The following is a 20,977-nucleotide window of genomic DNA, read 5'->3' as shown; positions in this document are numbered from 1 at the left end:
AGAATATTGATATAGAATGGAACGTTGATATAGAATGGAATGTTGATATAGAATGGAACGTTGATATAGAATGGAATGTTGAAATAGATTGTAATGTTGGATTAGAATGGAATGTTGGATTAGAATGGAATGTTGAAATAGAATGGAATGGTGGACTGGAATGTAATGTTGGATTGGAATGGAATGTTGAAATATAATGGAATGTTGGAATAGAATGGAATGTTGGAATATAATGGAATGTTGGATTAGAATGGAATGTTGGATTAGAATGGAATGTTGAAATAGAATGGAATGTTGGATTAGAATGGAATGTTGAAATATAATGGACTGTTGGATTAGAATGGAATGTTGGATTAGAATGGAATGTTGAAATATAATGGAATGTTGGATTAGATTGGAATGTTGGAATAGAATGGAATGTTGGATTAGAATGGAATGTTGGATTAGAATGGAATGTTGGATTAGAATGGAATGTTGAAATAGAATGAAATGTTGAAATAGAATGGAATGTTGGATTAGAATGGAATGTTGGATTAGATTGGAATGTTGGAATATAATGGAATGTTGGATTAGAATGGAATGTTGGATTAGAATGGAATGTTGGATTAGAATGGAATGTTGGATTAGAATGGAATGTTGGATTAGAATTGAATGTTGGATTAGAATGGAATGTTGGAATATAATGGAATGTTGGATTAGAATGGAATGTTGGATTAGAATGGAATGTTGGATTAGAATGGAATGTTGAAATATAATGAAATGTTGAAATAGAATGGAATGTTGGATTAGAATGGAATGTTGGATTAGAATTGAATGTTGGATTAGAATGGAATGTTGAAATAGAATGAAATGTTGAAATAGAATGTAACATTTAGATGTATCTGAAAACCTTACTGGAGATAGACTGATTGCTTAGAATGTAAAATATTTTTTAAGAATAATATATATTATATATTTTACAATATATTATAAAATATGAGACTAATGTAAAAAAAAATGTTTATTTCTCTCCCTCCTCTTTGCTCCCTGCTTCGTTCTGTCGTTTAGTGGGAATACAATGAATCTGCAGAATATGTAAGTATATCTGTGATCTGTTATCTAAAAAAAGGATTAAAGTATGCTGTTGTCTTGACCTGTGTTTAGGTCCCATGGGCTAGTAGAAAAAAGGATGGAATGAAACACAGCCTAGAATGGAACTATGGAATGGGACACAGCCTAGAATGGAACTATGGAATGGGACACAGCCTAGAATGGAACTATGGAATGAGATACAGCCTAGAATGGAACTATGGAATGGGACACAGCCTAGAATGGAACTATGGAATGAGATACAGCCTAGAATGGAACTATGGAATGAGATACAGCCTAGAATGGAACTATGGAATGAGATACAGCCTAGAATGGAATCTGTAGGAGGTGGTTCTGTAATACTGATGAGTTCTATAATCTGTAGGAGGTGGTTCTGTAATACTGATGAGTTCTATAATCTATAGGAGGTGGTTCTGTAATACTGATGAGTTCTATAATCTGTAGGAGGTGGTTCTGTAATACTGATGAGTTCTATAATCTATAGGAGGTGGTTCTGTAATACTGATGAGTTCTATAATCTGTAGGAGGTGGTTCTGTAATACTGATGAGTTCTATAATCTATAGGAGGTGGTTCTGTAATACTGATGAGTTCTATAATCTATAGGAGGTGGTTCTGTAATACTGATGAGTTCTGCGTTCTATGTGTTCTGTAGGAGTTGGTTCTGTAATACTGATGAGTTCTATAATCTGTAGGAGGTGGTTCTGTAATACTGATGAGTTCTATAATCTGTAGGAGGTGGTTCTGTAATACTGATGAGTTCTATAATCTATAGGAGGTGGTTCTGTAATACTGATGAGTTCTATAATCTATAGGAGGTGGTTCTGTAATACTGATGAGTTCTATAATCTATAGGAGGTGGTTCTGTAATACTGATGAGTTCTATAATCTATAGGAGGTGGTTCTGTAATACTGATGAGTTCTATAATCTATAGGAGGTGGTTCTGTAATACTGATGAGTTCTTTAAACTGTAGGAGGTGGTTCTGTAATACTGATGAGTTCTACAATCTGTAGGAGGTGGTTCTGTAATACTGATGAGTTCTATAATCTGTAGGAGGTGGTTCTGTAATACTGATGAGTTCTATAATCTATAGGAGGTGGTTCTGTAATACTGATGAGTTCTATAATCTATAGGAGGTGGTTCTGTAATACTGATGAGTTCTACAATCTGTAGGAGGTGGTTCTGTAATACTGATGAGTTCTGCGTTCTATGTGTTCTGTAGGAGGTGGTTCTGTAATACTGATGAGTTCTATAATCTATAGGAGGTGGTTCTGTAATACTGATGAGTTCTATAATCTATAGGAGGTGGTTCTGTAATACTGATGAGTTCTATAATCTATAGGAGGTGGTTCTGTAATACTGATGAGTTCTATAATCTGTAGGAGGTGGTTCTGTAATACTGATGAGTTCTATAATCTATAGGAGGTGGTTCTGTAATACTGATGAGTTCTATAATCTATAGGAGGTGGTTCTGTAATACTGATGAGTTCTATAATCTATAGGAGGTGGTTCTGTAATACTGATGAGTTCTATAATCTATAGGAGGTGGTTCTGTAATACTGATGAGTTCTATAATCTATAGGAGGTGGTTCTGTAATACTGATGAGTTCTATAATCTGTAGGAGGTGGTTCTGTAATACTGATGAGTTCTATAATCTGTAGGAGGTGGTTCTGTAATACTGATGAGTTCTATAATCTGTAGGAGGTGGTTCTGTAATACTGATGAGTTCTATAATCTATAGGAGGTGGTTCTGTAATACTGATGAGTTCTATAATCTATAGGAGGTGGTTCTGTAATACTGATGAGTTCTTTAATCTATAGGAGGTGGTTCTGTAATACTGATGAGTTCTATAATCTATAGGAGGTGGTTCTGTAATACTGATGAGTTCTATAATCTATAGGAGGTGGTTCTGTAATACTGATGAGTTCTATAATCTATAGGAGGTGGTTCTGTAATACTGATGAGTTCTATAATCTATAGGAGGTGGTTCTGTAATACTGATGAGTTCTATAATCTGTAGGAGGTGGTTCTGTAATACTGATGAGTTCTATAATCTGTAGGAGGTGGTTCTGTAATACTGATGAGTTCTATAATCTGTAGGAGGTGGTTCTGTAATACTGATGAGTTCTATAATCTATAGGAGGTGGTTCTGTAATACTGATGAGTTCTATAATCTGTAGGAGGTGGTTCTGTAATACTGATGAGTTCTATAATCTGTAGGAGGTGGTTCTGTAATACTGATGAGTTCTATAATCTATAGGAGGTGGTTCTGTAATACTGATGAGTTCTATAATCTATAGGAGGTGGTTCTGTAATACTGATGAGTTCTATAATCTGTAGGAGGTGGTTCTGTAATACTGATGAGTTCTATAATCTATAGGAGGTGGTTCTGTAATACTGATGAGTTCTATAATCTATAGGAGGTGGTTCTGTAATACTGATGAGTTCTATAATCTATAGGAGGTGGTTCTGTAATACTGATGAGTTCTATAATCTATAGGAGGTGGTTCTGTAATACTGATGAGTTCTATAATCTATAGGAGGTGGTTCTGTAATACTGATGAGTTCTATAATCTGTAGGAGGTGGTTCTGTAATACTGATGAGTTCTATAATCTGTAGGAGGTGGTTCTGTAATACTGATGAGTTCTATAATCTGTAGGAGGTGGTTCTGTAATACTGATGAGTTCTATAATCTATAGGAGGTGGTTCTGTAATACTGATGAGTTCTATAATCTGTAGGAGGTGGTTCTGTAATACTGATGAGTTCTATAATCTGTAGGAGGTGGTTCTGTAATACTGATGAGTTCTATAATCTATAGGAGGTGGTTCTGTAATACTGATGAGTTCTATAATCTGTAGGAGGTGGTTCTGTAATACTGATGAGTTCTATAATCTGTAGGAGGTGGTTCTGTAATACTGATGAGTTCTATAATCTATAGGAGGTGGTTCTGTAATACTGATGAGTTCTATAATCTATAGGAGGTGGTTCTGTAATACTGATGAGTTCTATAATCTGTAGGAGGTGGTTCTGTAATACTGATGAGTTCTATAATCTATAGGAGGTGGTTCTGTAATACTGATGAGTTCTATAATCTATAGGAGGTGGTTCTGTAATACTGATGAGTTCTATAATCTGTAGGAGGTGGTTCTGTAATACTGATGAGTTCTATAATCTGTAGGAGGTGGTTCTGTAATACTGATGAGTTCTATAATCTGTAGGAGGTGGTTCTGTAATACTGATGAGTTCTATAATCTGTAGGAGGTGGTTCTGTAATACTGATGAGTTCTATAATCTATAGGAGGTGGTTCTGTAATACTGATGAGTTCTATAATCTGTAGGAGGTGGTTCTGTAATACTGATGAGTTCTATAATCTATAGGAGGTGGTTCTGTAATACTGATGAGTTCTATAATCTATAGGAGGTGGTTCTGTAATACTGATGAGTTCTACAATCTGTAGGAGGTGGTTCTGTAATACTGATGAGTTCTACAATCTGTAGGAGGTGGTTCTGTAATACTGATGAGTTCTATAATCTGTAGGAGGTGGTTCTGTAATACTGATGAGTTCTTTAATCTATAGGAGGTGGTTCTGTAATACTGACGAGTTCTATAATCTATAGGAGGTGGTTCTGTAATACTGATGAGTTCTATAATCTGTAGGAGGTGGTTCTGTAATACTGATGAGTTCTTTAATCTGTAGGAGGTGGTTCTGTAATACTGATGAGTTCTATAATCTGTAGGAGGTGGTTCTGTAATACTGATGAGTTCTATAATCTATAGGAGGTGGTTCTGTAATACTGATGAGTTCTATAATCTGTAGGAGGTGGTTCTGTAATACTGATGAGTTCTATAATCTATAGGAGGTGGTTCTGTAATACTGATGAGTTCTATAATCTGTAGGAGGTGGTTCTGTAATACTGATGAGTTCTATAATCTATAGGAGGTGGTTCTGTAATACTGATGAGTTCTATAATCTATAGGAGGTGGTTCTGTAATACTGATGAGTTCTATAATCTGTAGGAGGTGGTTCTGTAATACTGATGAGTTCTATAATCTGTAGGAGGTGGTTCTGTAATACTGATGAGTTCTATAATCTATAGGAGGTGGTTCTGTAATACTGATGAGTTCTATAATCTATAGGAGGTGGTTCTGTAATACTGATGAGTTCTATAATCTATAGGAGGTGGTTCTGTAATACTGATGAGTTCTATAATCTGTAGGAGGTGGTTCTGTAATACTGATGAGTTCTATAATCTATAGGAGGTGGTTCTGTAATACTGATGAGTTCTATAATCTATAGGAGGTGGTTCTGTAATACTGATGAGTTCTATAATCTGTAGGAGGTGGTTCTGTAATACTGATGAGTTCTATAATCTATAGGAGGTGGTTCTGTAATACTGATGAGTTCTATAATCTGTAGGAGGTGGTTCTGTAATACTGATGAGTTCTATAATCTGTAGGAGGTGGTTCTGTAATACTGATGAGTTCTATAATCTATAGGAGGTGGTTCTGTAATACTGATGAGTTCTATAATCTATAGGAGGTGGTTCTGTAATACTGATGAGTTCTATAATCTATAGGAGGTGGTTCTGTAATACTGATGAGTTCTATAATCTATAGGAGGTGGTTCTGTAATACTGATGAGTTCTATAATCTGTAGGAGGTGGTTCTGTAATACTGATGAGTTCTATAATCTGTAGGAGGTGGTTCTGTAATACTGATGAGTTCTTTAATCTATAGGAGGTGGTTCTGTAATACTGATGAGTTCTATAATCTATAGGAGGTGGTTCTGTAATACTGATGAGTTCTATAATCTATAGGAGGTGGTTCTGTAATACTGATGAGTTCTATAATCTGTAGGAGGTGGTTCTGTAATACTGATGAGTTCTATAATCTATAGGAGGTGGTTCTGTAATACTGATGAGTTCTACAATCTGTAGGAGGTGGTTCTGTAATACTGATGAGTTCTATAATCTATAGGAGGTGGTTCTGTAATACTGATGAGTTCTATAATCTGTAGGAGGTGGTTCTGTAATACTGATGAGTTCTATAATCTATAGGAGGTGGTTCTGTAATACTGATGAGTTCTATAATCTGTAGGAGGTGGTTCTGTAATACTGATGAGTTCTATAATCTGTAGGAGGTGGTTCTGTAATACTGATGAGTTCTATAATCTATAGGAGGTGGTTCTGTAATACTGATGAGTTCTACAATCTGTAGGAGGTGGTTCTGTAATACTGATGAGTTCTGCGTTCTATGTGTTCTGTAGGAGTTGGTTCTAGGGGAACTCCAGGCTGATACTGCCTACTCTGTGTCTGTGGGGGCGTACACCGCCAAGGGAGACGGGGCACGGAGCAAACCCCAAACTCTCTGCACTACCCTCCCACGTACGTACTTATCATGTATCATCCCAACATAATATAACAGACAGTACAGACACAGCTACCCAGCCTGCTGCTAGACACCGAGACAGATGTACTAAGGCTTCGCAGCCTTCTTTAGAGCAGTGATTCCTCTAAATGGGGGTCGCGAGCGTGAAACTGAAATTGAAAAAGACGACCATCCGTATTTTAAGAGGTCACATACAGAGCCTTCAAACGTATTCAGACCCCTTTACATATTGCACATTTTGTTACAGTCTTATTCTAAAATGGAGTCAATTGTTCTATTTCCTCATCAATCTACACACAATACCCCATAATGACATCACAATATCCCATAATGACATCACAATACCCCATAATGACATCACATTACCCCATAATGACATCACATTACCCCATAATGACATCACAATACCCCATAATGACATCACAATACCCCATAATGACATCACAATACCCCATAATGACATCACAATACCCCATAATGACATCACATTACCCCATAATGACATCACATTACCCCATAATGACATCACATTACCCCATAATGACATCACAATAACCCATAATGACATCACAATACCCCATAATGACATCACATTACCCCATAATGACATCACATTACCCCATAATGACATCACAATACCCCATAATGACATCACAATACCCCATAATGACATCACAATACCCCATAATGACATCACAATACCCCATAATGACATCACATTACCCCATAATGACATCACATTACCCCATAATGACATCACATTACCCCATAATGACATCACAATAACCCATAATGACATCACAATACCCCATAATGACATCACAATACCCCATAATGATAAAGCAAAAAACAGGTTTTAGACATTTTTTAACATAAATTATATATTGTATTTTTTAATGGAAATATCACATTTACATAAGTATTCAGACCCTTTACTCAGTACTTTGTTGAAGCACCTTTGGCAGTGATTACAGCCTCGAGTATTCTTGGGGATGACACTACAAGCTTGGCACACTTGTATTTGGGGAGTTTCTCCCATTCTTCTCTGCAGATCCTCTCAAGCTCTGTCAGGTTGGATGGGGAGCGTCGCTGCACAGCTATTTTTCATTTTCCCGTAGCCACTCCTCCGTTGTCTTGGCTGTGTGCTTAGGGTCGTTGACCTGTTGGAAGGTGAACTTTTGCCCCAGTCTGAGGTCCTGAGCTCTGGAGCAGGTTTTCATCAAGGATCTCTCTGTACTTTGCTCCGTTCATCTTTGCCTTGATCCTGACTAGTCTCCCAGTCCCTGCCACTGAAAAACATCCCCACAGCATGATGTTGCTGCCACCACCATGCTTCACCGTAAACAGGTCGGCCCTATTGTCCTGCTGTAGACAGGTCGTACCTATGGTCCTGCTTGCTCTGGACTTGATATCCCTAGTTGATATAGACTGTTAACATGATATAACTAGTTGATATAGACTGTTAACATGATATCACTAGTTGATATAGACTGTTAATATGATATCACTAGTTGATATAGACTGTTAACATGATATCACTAGTTGATATAGAATGTTAACATGATATATCTAGTTGTTATTGACTGTTAACATGAATGACTTTCAGCTCGACATCCAGGTGCATCACCATTTCTGGCTCTAATGACAGGCTACATTTGTGCAGAGATTATGAGCAGGTGTTCATGAGCAGTTAATTCTCATTAATAGTAACATCCTCTTCTCTCCTCTTCCCCTCTCTCTCTACCTTCACCCCTCTCTCTCTCCCCTCCTCCCCCCAGTCCCAGAACCCCCCAGGCTCTCAGTAAGTCCCACCCCCGTGGGCACGGCCCAGCTCCAGTGGCTGCCTCCACCCAGCCCCGCTACCCCTCTCCTGGGGTACCGTCTAACCTTCGGACGCCTGGATGTCCTCCCCTTCACCGTGGTAGAATTCCCCAGCAAGGAAAAGTCCTACACTGCTCAGGATATCCACAAGGGGGCGTCGTACGTGTTCCGACTCTCCGCCCGGAATAAGATAGGATACGGAGAGGAGGCAGCGATCGAGGTGACCACTCCGGAAGACGTTCCCGGAGGATACCCAGAAAACATCCTGTCTGAAGGCGCCTCGGCGTCTTCCATGCGGCTCGCTTGGAAGTCTGTCCCGCTGATCGAACAAAACGGGAAGATTGTGAAGTACTCGGTGCAGTACCGGGATGTTAACGGTAGAGGTGGGAACGCTACCGGGGAGGTGGTGGTGACGGTACCGGAATCTAGCGTGACGTTGGAAGGGCTGAGCGCTGACACGGTGTATGACGTCAGAGTGCGTGCGTTCACGGCGGTAGGGGCGGGGCCGTATAGTCCCGGCGTCCAGTTTAGGACACAACCACTGGATGTGGAAGGTAGGACACACACACACTCACACACACACACTCACACACACACACACTCACACACTCACACACACTCACAGTCACACACACACACACACTCACACACTCACACACACACACACACACACACACACACACACTCACACACACTCACACACACACACACACACACACACACACACACACACACACACACACACACACACACACACACACTCACACACACACACACACACACACTCACACACTCTCACACACACACACACACATTCACACGCACACACACAGACACACACACACACACACACACACACACACACACACACACACACACACACACATTCACACGCACACACACAGACACACACACACACACACACACACACACACACTCACTCACTACCACCTTTGAGCAACTACCCAACAACCATCTTCCATTTCTGCCCCCCCCCCATCCTAAACACACTCTTTCCTCCACACTGTACATTACCTCACGTCAAACTCAGTGGAAATACTCACCCACACACCCTACCGAACACGTTACAGCGTCGCCGTAAGTCTGTTTTGTTCTTGTCTGTCTTGTCAGTCTGGTCTGTAGTCTTAATATGTGTTCTGTCTCCTTCAGCTGACAAGGTAAGGAATTCTAGTCACATCTCATTATCCAGTCAAGCTGACATCACTTCTAGACTGTATTTCTGGACAGACAGAAACTAGAAATTAGAAACTAGAAACCAGAAACCAGAAACTAGAAACTAGAAACTAGAAACCAGAAACCAGAAACTAGAAACTAGAAACCAGAAACCAGAAACCAGAAACCAGAAACTAGAAACTAGAAACCAGAAACCAGAAACCAGAAACTAGAAAACAGAAACTAGAAACTGTAAAATACAGGTAAGATATTACCTGTTTCTCTCAGACCTGGGTTCAGATACTATTAGAAATCTTTCAAAATATGTACTTTCAGCGTTTGCTCTGGCCTGCCTGGAGTGCCTGGTGGGCCGAGGATTGCACTCCTTCAGACTACTGCTTCCATGGCTCCAGGCAAGCCCACATAGCCTGGTTCCTCTCTAGGTTTCTTCCTAGGTTTTCTGGCCTTTCTAGGGAGTTTTTCCTAGCCACCGTGCTTCTACACCTGCATTGCTTGCTGTTTGGGGGTTTTAGGCTGAGTTTCTGTACAGCACTTTGAGACATCAGCTGATGTACGAAGGGCTTTATAAATACATTTGATTTGATTTGATTTGAATCAATCAAGCCCAGATAAAAACATGTGAAAATAGTATTGGAACCCGGATCTGGATCCTATAAGGAGATCGAAAGCGTAGAAATAGAATCCATATTAAAAAGTCCATCAGTGACTTGAATGGGGATAGGCCCCAGTTCTATGGGTTGTATTTCTATGATCTAAGAACAGTCTGCGGAGTCATACTGTTGTTTTCTATGTTCCTCTGCACAGTGTTTGCTACTAACTTCAGAGTGAAGGCTGCCATGAAGAACTCAGTCCTGCTGACCTGGGAGATACGAGACAAAACACCCTCCCAGCCTTTTACGGTGAGTTACAGGGACTTTAGATGGTGTGTGTTGATTATCTCTCTCTCTCTCTAGAGATCCTGTATGGTATGGGTCAGGGTGTTGATTATCTCTCTTTCTATAGATCCTGTATGGTAAGGGTCAGTGTGTTGATTATCTCGCTCTCTCTCTATAGATCCTGTATGGTAAGGGTCAGGGTGTTGATTATCTCTCTCTCTCTATAGATCCTGTATGGTAAGGGTCAGAGTGTTGATTATCTCTGTCTCTCTATAGATCCTGTATGGTAAGGGTCAGAGTGTTGATTATCTCTGTCTCTCTATAGATCCTGTATGGTAAGGGTCAGGGTGTTGATTATCTCTGTCTCTCTATAGATCCTGTATGGTAAGGGTCAGGGTGTTGATTATCTCTCTCTCTCTCTCTCAATATATCCTGTATGGTAAGGGTCAGAGTGTTGATTATCTCTGTCTCTCTATAGATCCTGTATGGTAAGGGTCAGGGTGTTGATTATCTCTGTCTCTCTATAGATCCTGTATGGTAAGGGTCAGGGTGTTGATTATCTCTGTCTCTCTATAGATCCTGTATGGTAAGGGTCAGGGTGTTGATTATCTCTGTCTCTCTATAGATCCTGTATGGTAAGGGTCAGAGTGTTGATTATCTCTGTCTCTCTATAGATCCTGTATGGTAAGGGTCAGGGTGTTGATTATCTCTCTCTCTCTCAATAGATCCTGTATGGTAAGGGTCAGGGTGTTGATTATCTCTCTCTCTCTCAATAGATCCTGTATGGTAAGGGTCAGGGTGATTATCTCTGTCTCTCTATAGATCCTGTATGGTAAGGGTCAAGGTGTTGATTATCTCTCTCTCTCTATAGATCCTGTATGGTAAGGGTCAGAGTGTTGATTATCTCTCTCTCTCTATAGATCCTGTATGGTAAGGGTCAGGGTGTTGATTATCTCTGTCTCTCTATAGATCCTGTATGGTAAGGGTCAGGGTGTTGATTATCTCTGTCTCTCTATAGATCCTGTATGGTAAGGGTCAGGGTGTTGATTATCTCTCTCTCTCTCAATAGATCCTGTATGGTAAGGGTCAGAGTGTTGAGGTGGATGGTAAACAGAACCAGAAGCTGATAACAGGTCTGCAGCCGGAAACACAGTACTCCTTCCTGTTGACTAACCGTGGCAACAGTGCCGGAGGTCTACAGCACCGCGTAACCGTGACGACCGCCCCGGACGTGCTGCGTTCCAAACCCACGCTGGTGGGGAAGACCAACGCAGACGGGATGGTGACGGTTCAACTACCGCCCGTACAGACCACCACTACCGTCAGGTGAGGGAGGGAGGGAGGGAGGGAGGGAGGGAGGGAGAGAGAGAGAGTGGGAGGGAGGGAGGGAGGGAGGGAGGGAGGGAGGGAGGGAGGGAGGGAGGGAGGGAGGGAGGGAGAGAGAGTGGGAGGGAGGGAGGGAGGGAGGGAGGGAGGGAGGGAGAGAGAGAGAGAGAGAGAGGGAGGGAGGGACGGTTTTATTTATTTGGTCCCTCCAAAATTTTAGGACCAACTATAAAAAATAAAAAATAAAATAAGTTATTGTTGAACATAAAGGCTGTAAAAACAGCAGCATTTCAGCGCCAAGTGATTTTAATGTAGGAAATGTGTTCCAAAGTGTTCCCACGTATAATAGAGAGATTCTGTATATGGTCGTTTGTATTTATTGAACCCTTATTCTACCAGGTCAGTTGACTGAGACAACGTTCTCATTTACAGTAAACGCCCTGGGGAATAGTTACAGGGGAGAGGAGGGGGAATGAATGAGCCAATTGGAAGCTGAGGATGATTAGGTGACCGTGATGGTTTGAGGGCCAGATTGGGAATTTAGCCAGGACATCGGGGGTTAACAACCCTACTCTTACGATAAGTACCATGGGATCTTTAGTGACCACAGAGAGTCAAAATACCTGTTTAACGTCCCATCCGAAAGACATCATCCTACACAGGGCAATGTCCCCAATCACTGCCATGGGGCATTGGGATATTTCTTTATTTTTTATACCAGAGGAAAGTGCGCCTCCTACTGGCCCTCCAACACCAAATGGGCTCCTTGCGGTCAATTTGCAGTCTATAAATTATTTGTAATTATGTTCCGGGGTCCCTGACCATCCGCTCAAGAAAAAATTAGCCTGAGGCTGAATCTAGTTGATGATCTCTGTCGTCAACCATCATTAAGGTGAATCTAGTTGATGATCTCTGTCGTCAACCATCATTAAGGTGAATCTAGTTGATGATCTCTGTCGTCAACCATCATTAAGGTGAATCTAGTTGATGATCTCTGTAGTCGACCATCATTAAGGTGAATCTAGTTGATGATCTCCGTAGTCGACCATCATTAAGGTGAATCTAGTTGATGATCTCTGTAGTCGACCATCATTAAGGTGAATCTAGTTGATGATCTCTGTAGTCGACCATCATTAAGGTGAATCTAGTTGATGATCTCTGTAGTCGACCATCATTAAGGTGAATCTAGTTGATGATCTCTGTCGTCAACCATCATTAAGGTGAATCTAGTTGATGATCTCTGTAGTCGACCATCATTAAGGTGAATCTAGTTGATGATCTCTGTAGTCGACCATCATTAAGGTGAATCTAGTTGATGATCTCTGTACTGTAGTTGACCATCATTAAGGTGAATCTAGTTGATGATCTCTGTAGTCGACCATCATTAAGGTAAATCTAGTTGATGATCTCTGTACTGTAGTCGACCATCATTAAGGTAAATCTAGTTGATAATCTCTGTAGTCGACCATCATTAAGGTAAATCGAGTTGATGATCTCTGTACTGTAGTCGACCATCATTAAGGTAAATCTAGTTGATGATCCCTGTAGTCGACCATCATTAAGGTGAATCTAGTTGATGATCTCTGTACTGTAGTTGACCATCGTTAAGGTGAATCTAGTTGATGATCCCTGTAGTCGACCATCATTAAGGTGAATCTAGTTGATGATCTCTGTAGTCAACCATCATTAAGGTGAATCTAGTTGATGATCTCTGTAGTCAACCATCATTAAGGTGAATCTAGTTGATGATCTCTGTCGTCGACCATCATTAAGGTAAATCTAGTTGATGATCTCTGTAGTCGACCATCATTAAGGTGAATCTAGTTGATAATCTCTGTAGTCGACCATCATTAAGGTGAATCTAGTTGATGATCTAGGTAGTCAACCATCATTAAGGTGAATCTAGTTGATGATCTCTGTCGTCGACCATCATTAAGGTAAATCTAGTTGATGATCTCTGTACTGTAGTCGACCATCGTTAAGGTGAATCTAGTTGATGATCCCTGTAGTCGACCATCATTAAGGTGAATCTAGTTGATGATCCCTGTAGTCGACCATCATTAAGGTGAATCTAGTTGATGATCCCAGCTGTACATGATAACTGAAGTGTTGTGTTGCTGTTGCCAGGGGCTACTATGTGGTGGTGGTTCCTCTGAAGAAACAGAGAGGAGGGAAGTTCTTGAAGCCTGGTGACAACCCTGATCAGATGAACCTAGATGAGGTGAGATACTGCATGATGATGGAGATGATAACGATAACACAATATGAAGATGATAATGATGGGGTAATAACCAGATAACACAATATGAAGATGATAATGATAACACAATATGAAGATGATAATGATCGGTAATAACCAGATAACACAACATGAAGATGATAATAATGGGGTAATAACCAGATAACACAATATGAAGATGATAATAATGGGGTAATAACCAGATAACACAATATGAAGATGATAATGATTGTTAATAACCAGATAACACAACATGAAGATGATAATAATGGGGTAATAACCAGATAACACAATATGAAGATGATAATAATGGGGTAATAACCAGATAACACAATATGAAGATGATAATAAGGGGGTAATAACCAGATAACACAATATGAAGATGATAATGATGGGTAATAACCAGATAACACAATATGAAGATGATAATGATGGGTAATAACCAGATAACACAATATGAAGATGATAATGATGGGTAATAACCAGATAACACAATATGAAGATGATAATGATGGGTAATAACCAGATAACACAATATGAAGATGATAATGATGGGTAATAACCAGATAACACAATATGAAGATGATGATGATGATGATGGGTAATAACCAGATAACACAACATGAATATGATAATAATGGGGTAATAACCAGATAACACAATATGAAGATGATAATGATGGGTAATAACCAGATAACACAATATGAAGATGATAGTGATGGGGTAATAACCAGATAACACAATATGAAGATGATAATAATGGGGTAATAACCAGATAACACAATATGAAGATGATAATGATGGGTAATAACCAGATAACACAATATGAAGATGATAATGATGGGTAATAACCAGATAACACAATATGAAGATGATAATGATAACACAATATGAAGATGATAATGATGGGTAATAACCAGATAACACAATATGAAGATGATGATGATGGGTAATAACCAGATACCATTGTTAATAACATTTAACCTCCTCTCTCTCCTCCTCTCCTCTCCTCCTCTCTTCTCTCTCATCTCCTCCTCTCCTTTAACCCCCTCTCACCACCTCTTTCTATCCCTATATTTCCTCTCCTCTCTCTATCCATCTCTCTCCCTTCTACCTCTCCTCTCATCTTTCTATCAATCTCTATCCATCTATATCCCCTCCTCTCCTCTCTCTATCCATCTCTCTGAATTCTACCTCTCCTCCCCTCTCTCTATCCATCTCTATCCCCTCCTCCCCTCTCTCTATCCTCTTCTCCCCTCTCTCTTTCCATCTCTATCCCCTCCTCCACTCTCTCTATCTTCTCCTCCCCTCTTTCTATCCATCTATATCCCCTCCTCTCCTCTCTCTATCCATCTCTCTCAATTCTACCTCTCCTCCCCTCTCTCTATCCATCTCTATCCCCTCCTCCCCTCTGTCTATCCATCTCTATCCTCTCCTCCCCTCTCTCTATCCCCTCCTCCCCTCTGTCTATCCATCTCTATCCTCTCCTCCCCTCTCTCTATCCTCTCCTCCCCTCTCTCTATCCTCTCCTCCCCTCTCTCTATCCTCTCCTCCCCTCTGTCTATCCATCTCTATCCTCTCCTCCCCTCTCTCAATCCTCTCCTCCTCTCTCTCTATCCTCCCCTCTCTCTATCCTCTTCTCCCCTCTCTCTATCCATCTCTATCCTCTCCTCCCCTCTCTCTATCCTCTCCTCCCCTCTCTCTATCCTCTCCTCCCCTCTGTCTATCCATCTCTACTCCCCCCTCTCCTCCAGCTCCTGAAAGAGATCAACAGGACCAGTGTGAGCCAGGCGCTGCGTGTCCGTCGCCAGGTCCCGGCCAGCCAATCAGATCCCAGGGCCTATGTTTCCGCCCACTTTAAGATCCTCCCACAGGAGTTCACCCTCGGTGATGGGAGGAGCTATGGAGAGTTCCGGAACCGCCCCCTGCAAAACGGACAGGAATATGTGTTCTTCGTGCTGGCGCTGCTAGACCTGTCTAATAATGTGGGTTTGGGCTGGGAGTGGACACACACACTCACACACACACACACACATACACATACACATACACACACACACATTAGCAGACACACACCAGAAGCATGTGTTCTTCGTGCTGGCCTGGGTTCAAACCTGGGTCTCTCTGTTAGCCCACTGAGCTAAAGCCTCGTCATTAGCTAACAAGTCTTCAGGTTTTTAAGTTACTCATCACACGAGTATGCCTCAGATAACACACACTCTCTCTAACCAAACACACACGCGCGCGCGTGCACACACACACACACACACACACACACACACCCTCTCTCTAACCTCTCTCTCTCTCTCTCCCTCTCTCTCTAGACAATGTATTCAACCAGCCCCTATTCTGACCCCGTGACCTCCAATGACGTGGACCCTCAGCCAATCGTAGATGAGGAGGAGGGGCTTCTGTGGGTGGTGGGGCCGGTAATGGCTGTCATCTTCATTGTCTGCATCGTCATCGCCATCCTACTCTTCAAGAGGTGAGGAGAGGAGAGGAGAGGAGAGGAGAGGAGAGGAGAGGAGGGGAGGGGAGGGGAGGAGGGAGAGGAGAGGAGAGGAGAGGAGAGGAGAGGAGAGGAGAGGAGAGGAGAGGAGAGGAGAGGAGAGGAGAGGAGGAAAGCACTACTAATGTACAGACAGTTTCAGGTTTCTGATCAACTCTCAATATCATAACATGATATTTCTTTCTCTTGTTCTGCTCACTCTGCTTCGTTGACCCAGTAAACCAGACAGGTAAGAAGAAGGATACACTCATTACTATCCCGTTAGAGATTCTGATTACCATCATGTTACCTAGGTTACAGCTGTTAGAATCATGCTATGTTGAAACTATAGTGCAAAGAAATGAAACTGAAGCACAATATTTAGTATATCGTTTTCCCTCCATACACCTGGTAATATGTAGCCTGGGTACCAGTCAGTTTTACTCCCTACACCTGGTAATATGTAGCCTGGGTACCAGTCAGTTTTACTCCTTACACCTGGTAATATGTAGCCTGGGTACCAGTTAGTTTACTCCCTACACCTGGTAATATGTAGCCTGGGTACCAGTCAGTTTACTCCCTACACCTGGTAATATGTAGCCTGGGTACCAGTCAGTTTACTCCCTACACCTGGTAATATGTAGCCTGGGTACCAGTCAGTTTTACTCCATACACCTGGTGATATGTAGCCTGGGTACCAGTCAGTTTTACTCCCTACACCTGGTAATATGTAGCCTGGGTACCAGTCAGTTTACTCCCTACACCTGGTAATATGTAGCCTGGGTACCAGTCAGTTTTACTCCCTACACCTGGTAATATGTAGCCTTGGTACCAGTCAGTTTACTCCCTACACCTGGTAATATGTAGCCTGGGTACCAGTCAGTTTTACTCCCTACACCTGGTAATATGTAGCCTGGGTACCAGTCAGTTTACTCCCTACACCTGGTAATATGTAGCCTGGGTACCAGTCAGTTTACTCCCTACACCTGGTAATATGTAGCCTGGGCACCAGTCAGTTTTACTCCCTACACCTGGTAATATGTAGCCTGGGTACCAGTCAGTTTACTCCCTACACCTGGTAATATGTAGCCTGGGTACCAGTCAGTTTTACTCCCTACACCTGGTAATATGTAGCCTGGGTACCAGTCAGTTTTCCTCCCTACACCTGGTAATATGTAGCCTGGGTACCAGTCAGTTTTCCTCCCTATACCTGGCAATATGTAGCCTGGGTACCAGTCAGTTTTACTCCCTACACCTGGTAATATGTATCCTGGGTACCAGTCAGTTTTACTCCATACACCTGGTAATATGTAGCCTGGGTACCAGTCAGTTTTACTCCCTACACCTGGTAATATGTAGCCTGGGTACCAGTCAGTTTTACTCCCTACACCTGGTAATATGTAGCCTTGGTACCAGTCAGTTTTACTCCCTACACCTGGTAATATGTAGCCTGGGTGCCAGTCAGTTTTCCTCCATGCACCTGGTAATATGTAGCCTGGGTACCAGTATGTTTAGCTAAAATTCCACTCCTTGTTCTCCGTTTCATATGCTAAAGTCTGTCATTACAGACATCATTACATTGAAAGGATTGGAATGATAGCCAAACAGATGGGTAGCCAGACTAGACCAAGGAGTGGAATGATAGCTGACTGGTATCCAGATGAGACCAAGGAGTGGAATGATAGCTGACTGGTATCCAGACGAGACCAAGGAGTGGAATGATAGCTGACTGATACCAGACTAGACCAAGGAGTGGAATGATAGCTGACTGGTATCCAGGCTAGACCAAGGACTGGAATGATAGCTGACTGGTAGCCAGGCTAGACCAAGGAGTGGAATGATAGCTGACTGGTATCCAGGCTAGACCAAGGAGTAGAATGATAGCTGACTGGTATCCAGGCTAGACCAAGGAGTGGAAATAGCTGACTGGTATCCAGACTAGACCAAGGAGTGGAATGATAGCTGACTGGTATCCAGACTAGACCAAGGAGTAGAATGATAGCTGACTGGTACCAAGACTAGACCAAGGATTGGAATGATAGCTGACTGGTATCCAGATGAGACCAAGGAGGGGAATGATAGCGGACTGGTATCCAGGCTAGACCAAGGAGTGGAATGATAGCTGACTGGTATCCAGGCTAGACCAAGGAGTGGAATGATAGCTGACTGGTATCCAGGCTAGACCAAGGACTGGAATGATAGCTGACTGGTAGCCAGGCTAGACCAAGGAGTGGAATGATAGCTGACTGGTCTCCAGGCTAGACCAAGGAGTGGAATGATAGCTGACTGGTATCCAGGCTAGACCAAGGAGTGGAATGATAGCTGACTGGTATCCAGACTAGACCAAGGAGTGGAATGATAGCTGACTGGTATCCAGACTAGACCAAGGAGTGGAATGATAGCTGACTGGTATCCAGACTAGACCAAGGAGTGGAATGATAGCTGACTGGTATCCAGACTAGACAAATGAGTGGAAAGATAGCTGACTGGTATCCATACTAGACAATGGATTGGAATGATAACTGACTGGTATCCAGGCTAGACCAAGGAGTGGAATGATAGCTGACTGGTATCCAGACGAGACCAAGGAGTGGAATGATAGCTGACTGGTATTCAGATGAGATCAAGGAGTGGAATGATAGCTGACTGACTGGTATCCAGGCTAGACCAAGGAGTGGAATGATAGCTGACTGACTGGTATCCAGATGAGACCAAGAGTGGAATGATAGCTGGCTGGTATCCATACTAGACCATGGAGTGGAATGATAACTGACTGGTATCCAGACTAGACCAAGGAGTGGAATGATAGCTGACTGGTATCCAGACTAGACCAAGGAGTGGAATGATAGCTGACTGGTATCCAGACTAGACCAAGGAGTGGAATGATATCTGACTGGTATCCAGACTAGACCAAGGAGTGGAATGATAGCTGACTGACTGGTATCCAGACGAGACCAAGGAATGGAATGATAGCTGACTGGTATCCAGACGAGACCAAGGAGTGGAATGATAGCTGACTGGTATCCAGGCTAGACCAAGGAGTGGAATGATAGCTGACTGGTATCCAGGCTAGACCAAGGAGTGGAATGATAGCTGACTGACTGGTATCCAGACGAGACCAAGGAGTGGAATGATAGCTGACTGACTGGTATCCAGACGAGACCAAGGAGTGGAATGATAGCTGACTGGTATCCAGACGAGACCAAGGAGTGGAATGATAGCTGACTGGTATCCAGACGAGACCATGGAGTGGAATGATAGCTGACTGGTATCCAGATGAGACCAAGGAGTGGAATGATAGCTAGACTGACTGGTATCCAGACTAGACCAAGGAGTGGAATGATATCTGACTGGTATCCAGACTAGACCAAGGAGTGGAATGATAGCTGACTGACTGGTATCCAGACGAGACCAAGGAATGGAATGATAGCTGACTTGTATCCAGACGAGACTGACTGACTGGTATCTGACTGACTGGTATCCAGACGAGACCAAGGAGTGGAATGATAGCTGACTGACTGGCATCCAGACGAGACCAAGGAGTGGAATGATAGCTGACTGGTATCCAGACGAGACCATGGAGTGGAATGATAGCTGACTGGTATCCAGACTAGACCAAGGAGTGGAATGATAGCTGACTGACTGGTTTCCAGACGAGACCAAGGAATGAAATGATAGCTGACTGGTATCCAGACGAGACCAAGGAGTGGAATGATAGCTGACTGACTGGTATCCAGACGAGACCAAGGAGTGGAATGATAGCTGACTGACTGGTATCCAGACGAGACCAAGGAGTGGAATGATAGCTGACTGACTGGCATCCAGACGAGACCAAGGAGTGGAATGATAGCTGACTGGTATCCAGACGAGACCATGGAGTGGAATGATAGCTGACTGACTGGTATCCAGACGAGACCAAGGAGTGGAATGATAGCTGACTGGTATCCAGACGAGACCAAGGAGTGGAATGATAGCTGACTGACTGGCATCCAGACGAGACCAAGGAGTGGAATGATAGCTGACTGGTATCCAGACGAGACCATGGAGTGGAATGATAGCTGACTGGTATCCAGATGAGACCAAGGAGTGGAATGATAGCTAGACTGACTGGTATCCAGACTAGACCAAGGAGTGGAATAATATCTGACTGGTATCCAGACTAGACCAAGGAGTGGAATGATAGCTAGACTGACTGGTATCCAGACTAGACCAAGGAGTGGAATTATATCTGACTGGTATCAGACTAGACCAAGGAGTGGAATGATAGCTGACTGTTACCCAGACTAGACCAATGAGTGGAATGATAGCTGACTGGTACCCAGACTAGACCAAGGAGTGGAATGATAGCTGACTGGTATCCAGACTAGACCAAGGAGTGGAATGATAGCTGACTGGTACCAGACTAGACCAAGGAGTGGAATGATAGCTGACTGGTACCCAGACTAGACCATGGAGTGGAATGATAGTTGACTGGTACCCAGACTAGACCAAGGAGTGGAATGATAGCTGACTGGTATCCAGGCTAGACCAAGGACTGGAATGATAGCTGACT

The 20,977-nt window shown here is 42.4% G+C and overlaps 1 protein-coding gene across 6 annotated transcripts in view; it reads left to right on the top strand.

Moving 5' to 3' along the window:
• Positions 1 to 20,977, top strand: part of LOC110519864 (receptor-type tyrosine-protein phosphatase delta) — a 275,027-nt gene that overhangs the window by 175,284 nt on the left and 78,766 nt on the right. For 4 of the 6 annotated variants that reach the window (XR_016488744.1, XM_090209954.1, XM_090209953.1 and 1 more), the window contains exons 15-19: positions 10,302 to 10,396; positions 11,442 to 11,698; positions 13,826 to 13,919; positions 15,692 to 15,922; positions 16,262 to 16,422. Coding sequence is in view for 5 of the 6 variants with exons in the window: in XM_090209954.1 (XP_090066080.1) it covers positions 10,302 to 10,396; positions 11,442 to 11,698; positions 13,826 to 13,919; positions 15,692 to 15,922; positions 16,262 to 16,422 (838 nt within the window). In the remaining variant the exon portion in view is untranslated. Of the gene's footprint in view, positions 1 to 1,047; positions 1,075 to 6,360; positions 6,479 to 8,260; positions 8,858 to 10,301; positions 10,397 to 11,441; positions 11,699 to 13,825; positions 13,920 to 15,691; positions 15,923 to 16,261; positions 16,423 to 16,663; positions 16,676 to 20,977 lie in introns of all 6 variants that reach the window. The other 2 variants (XM_090209950.1, XM_090209951.1) reach the window with 2 other exon arrangements.

The sequence above is a fragment of the Oncorhynchus mykiss genome, chromosome 19 (genome assembly GCF_057628025.1).
Source record: "Oncorhynchus mykiss isolate SJ-2025 chromosome 19, ASM5762802v1, whole genome shotgun sequence".
In the NCBI taxonomy this organism is placed as follows: Eukaryota; Metazoa; Chordata; class Actinopteri; order Salmoniformes; family Salmonidae; genus Oncorhynchus; species Oncorhynchus mykiss.
The sequence above is the reverse complement of the archived record's forward strand: the minus strand, read 5'-3'. Positions and strand labels throughout refer to the sequence as shown.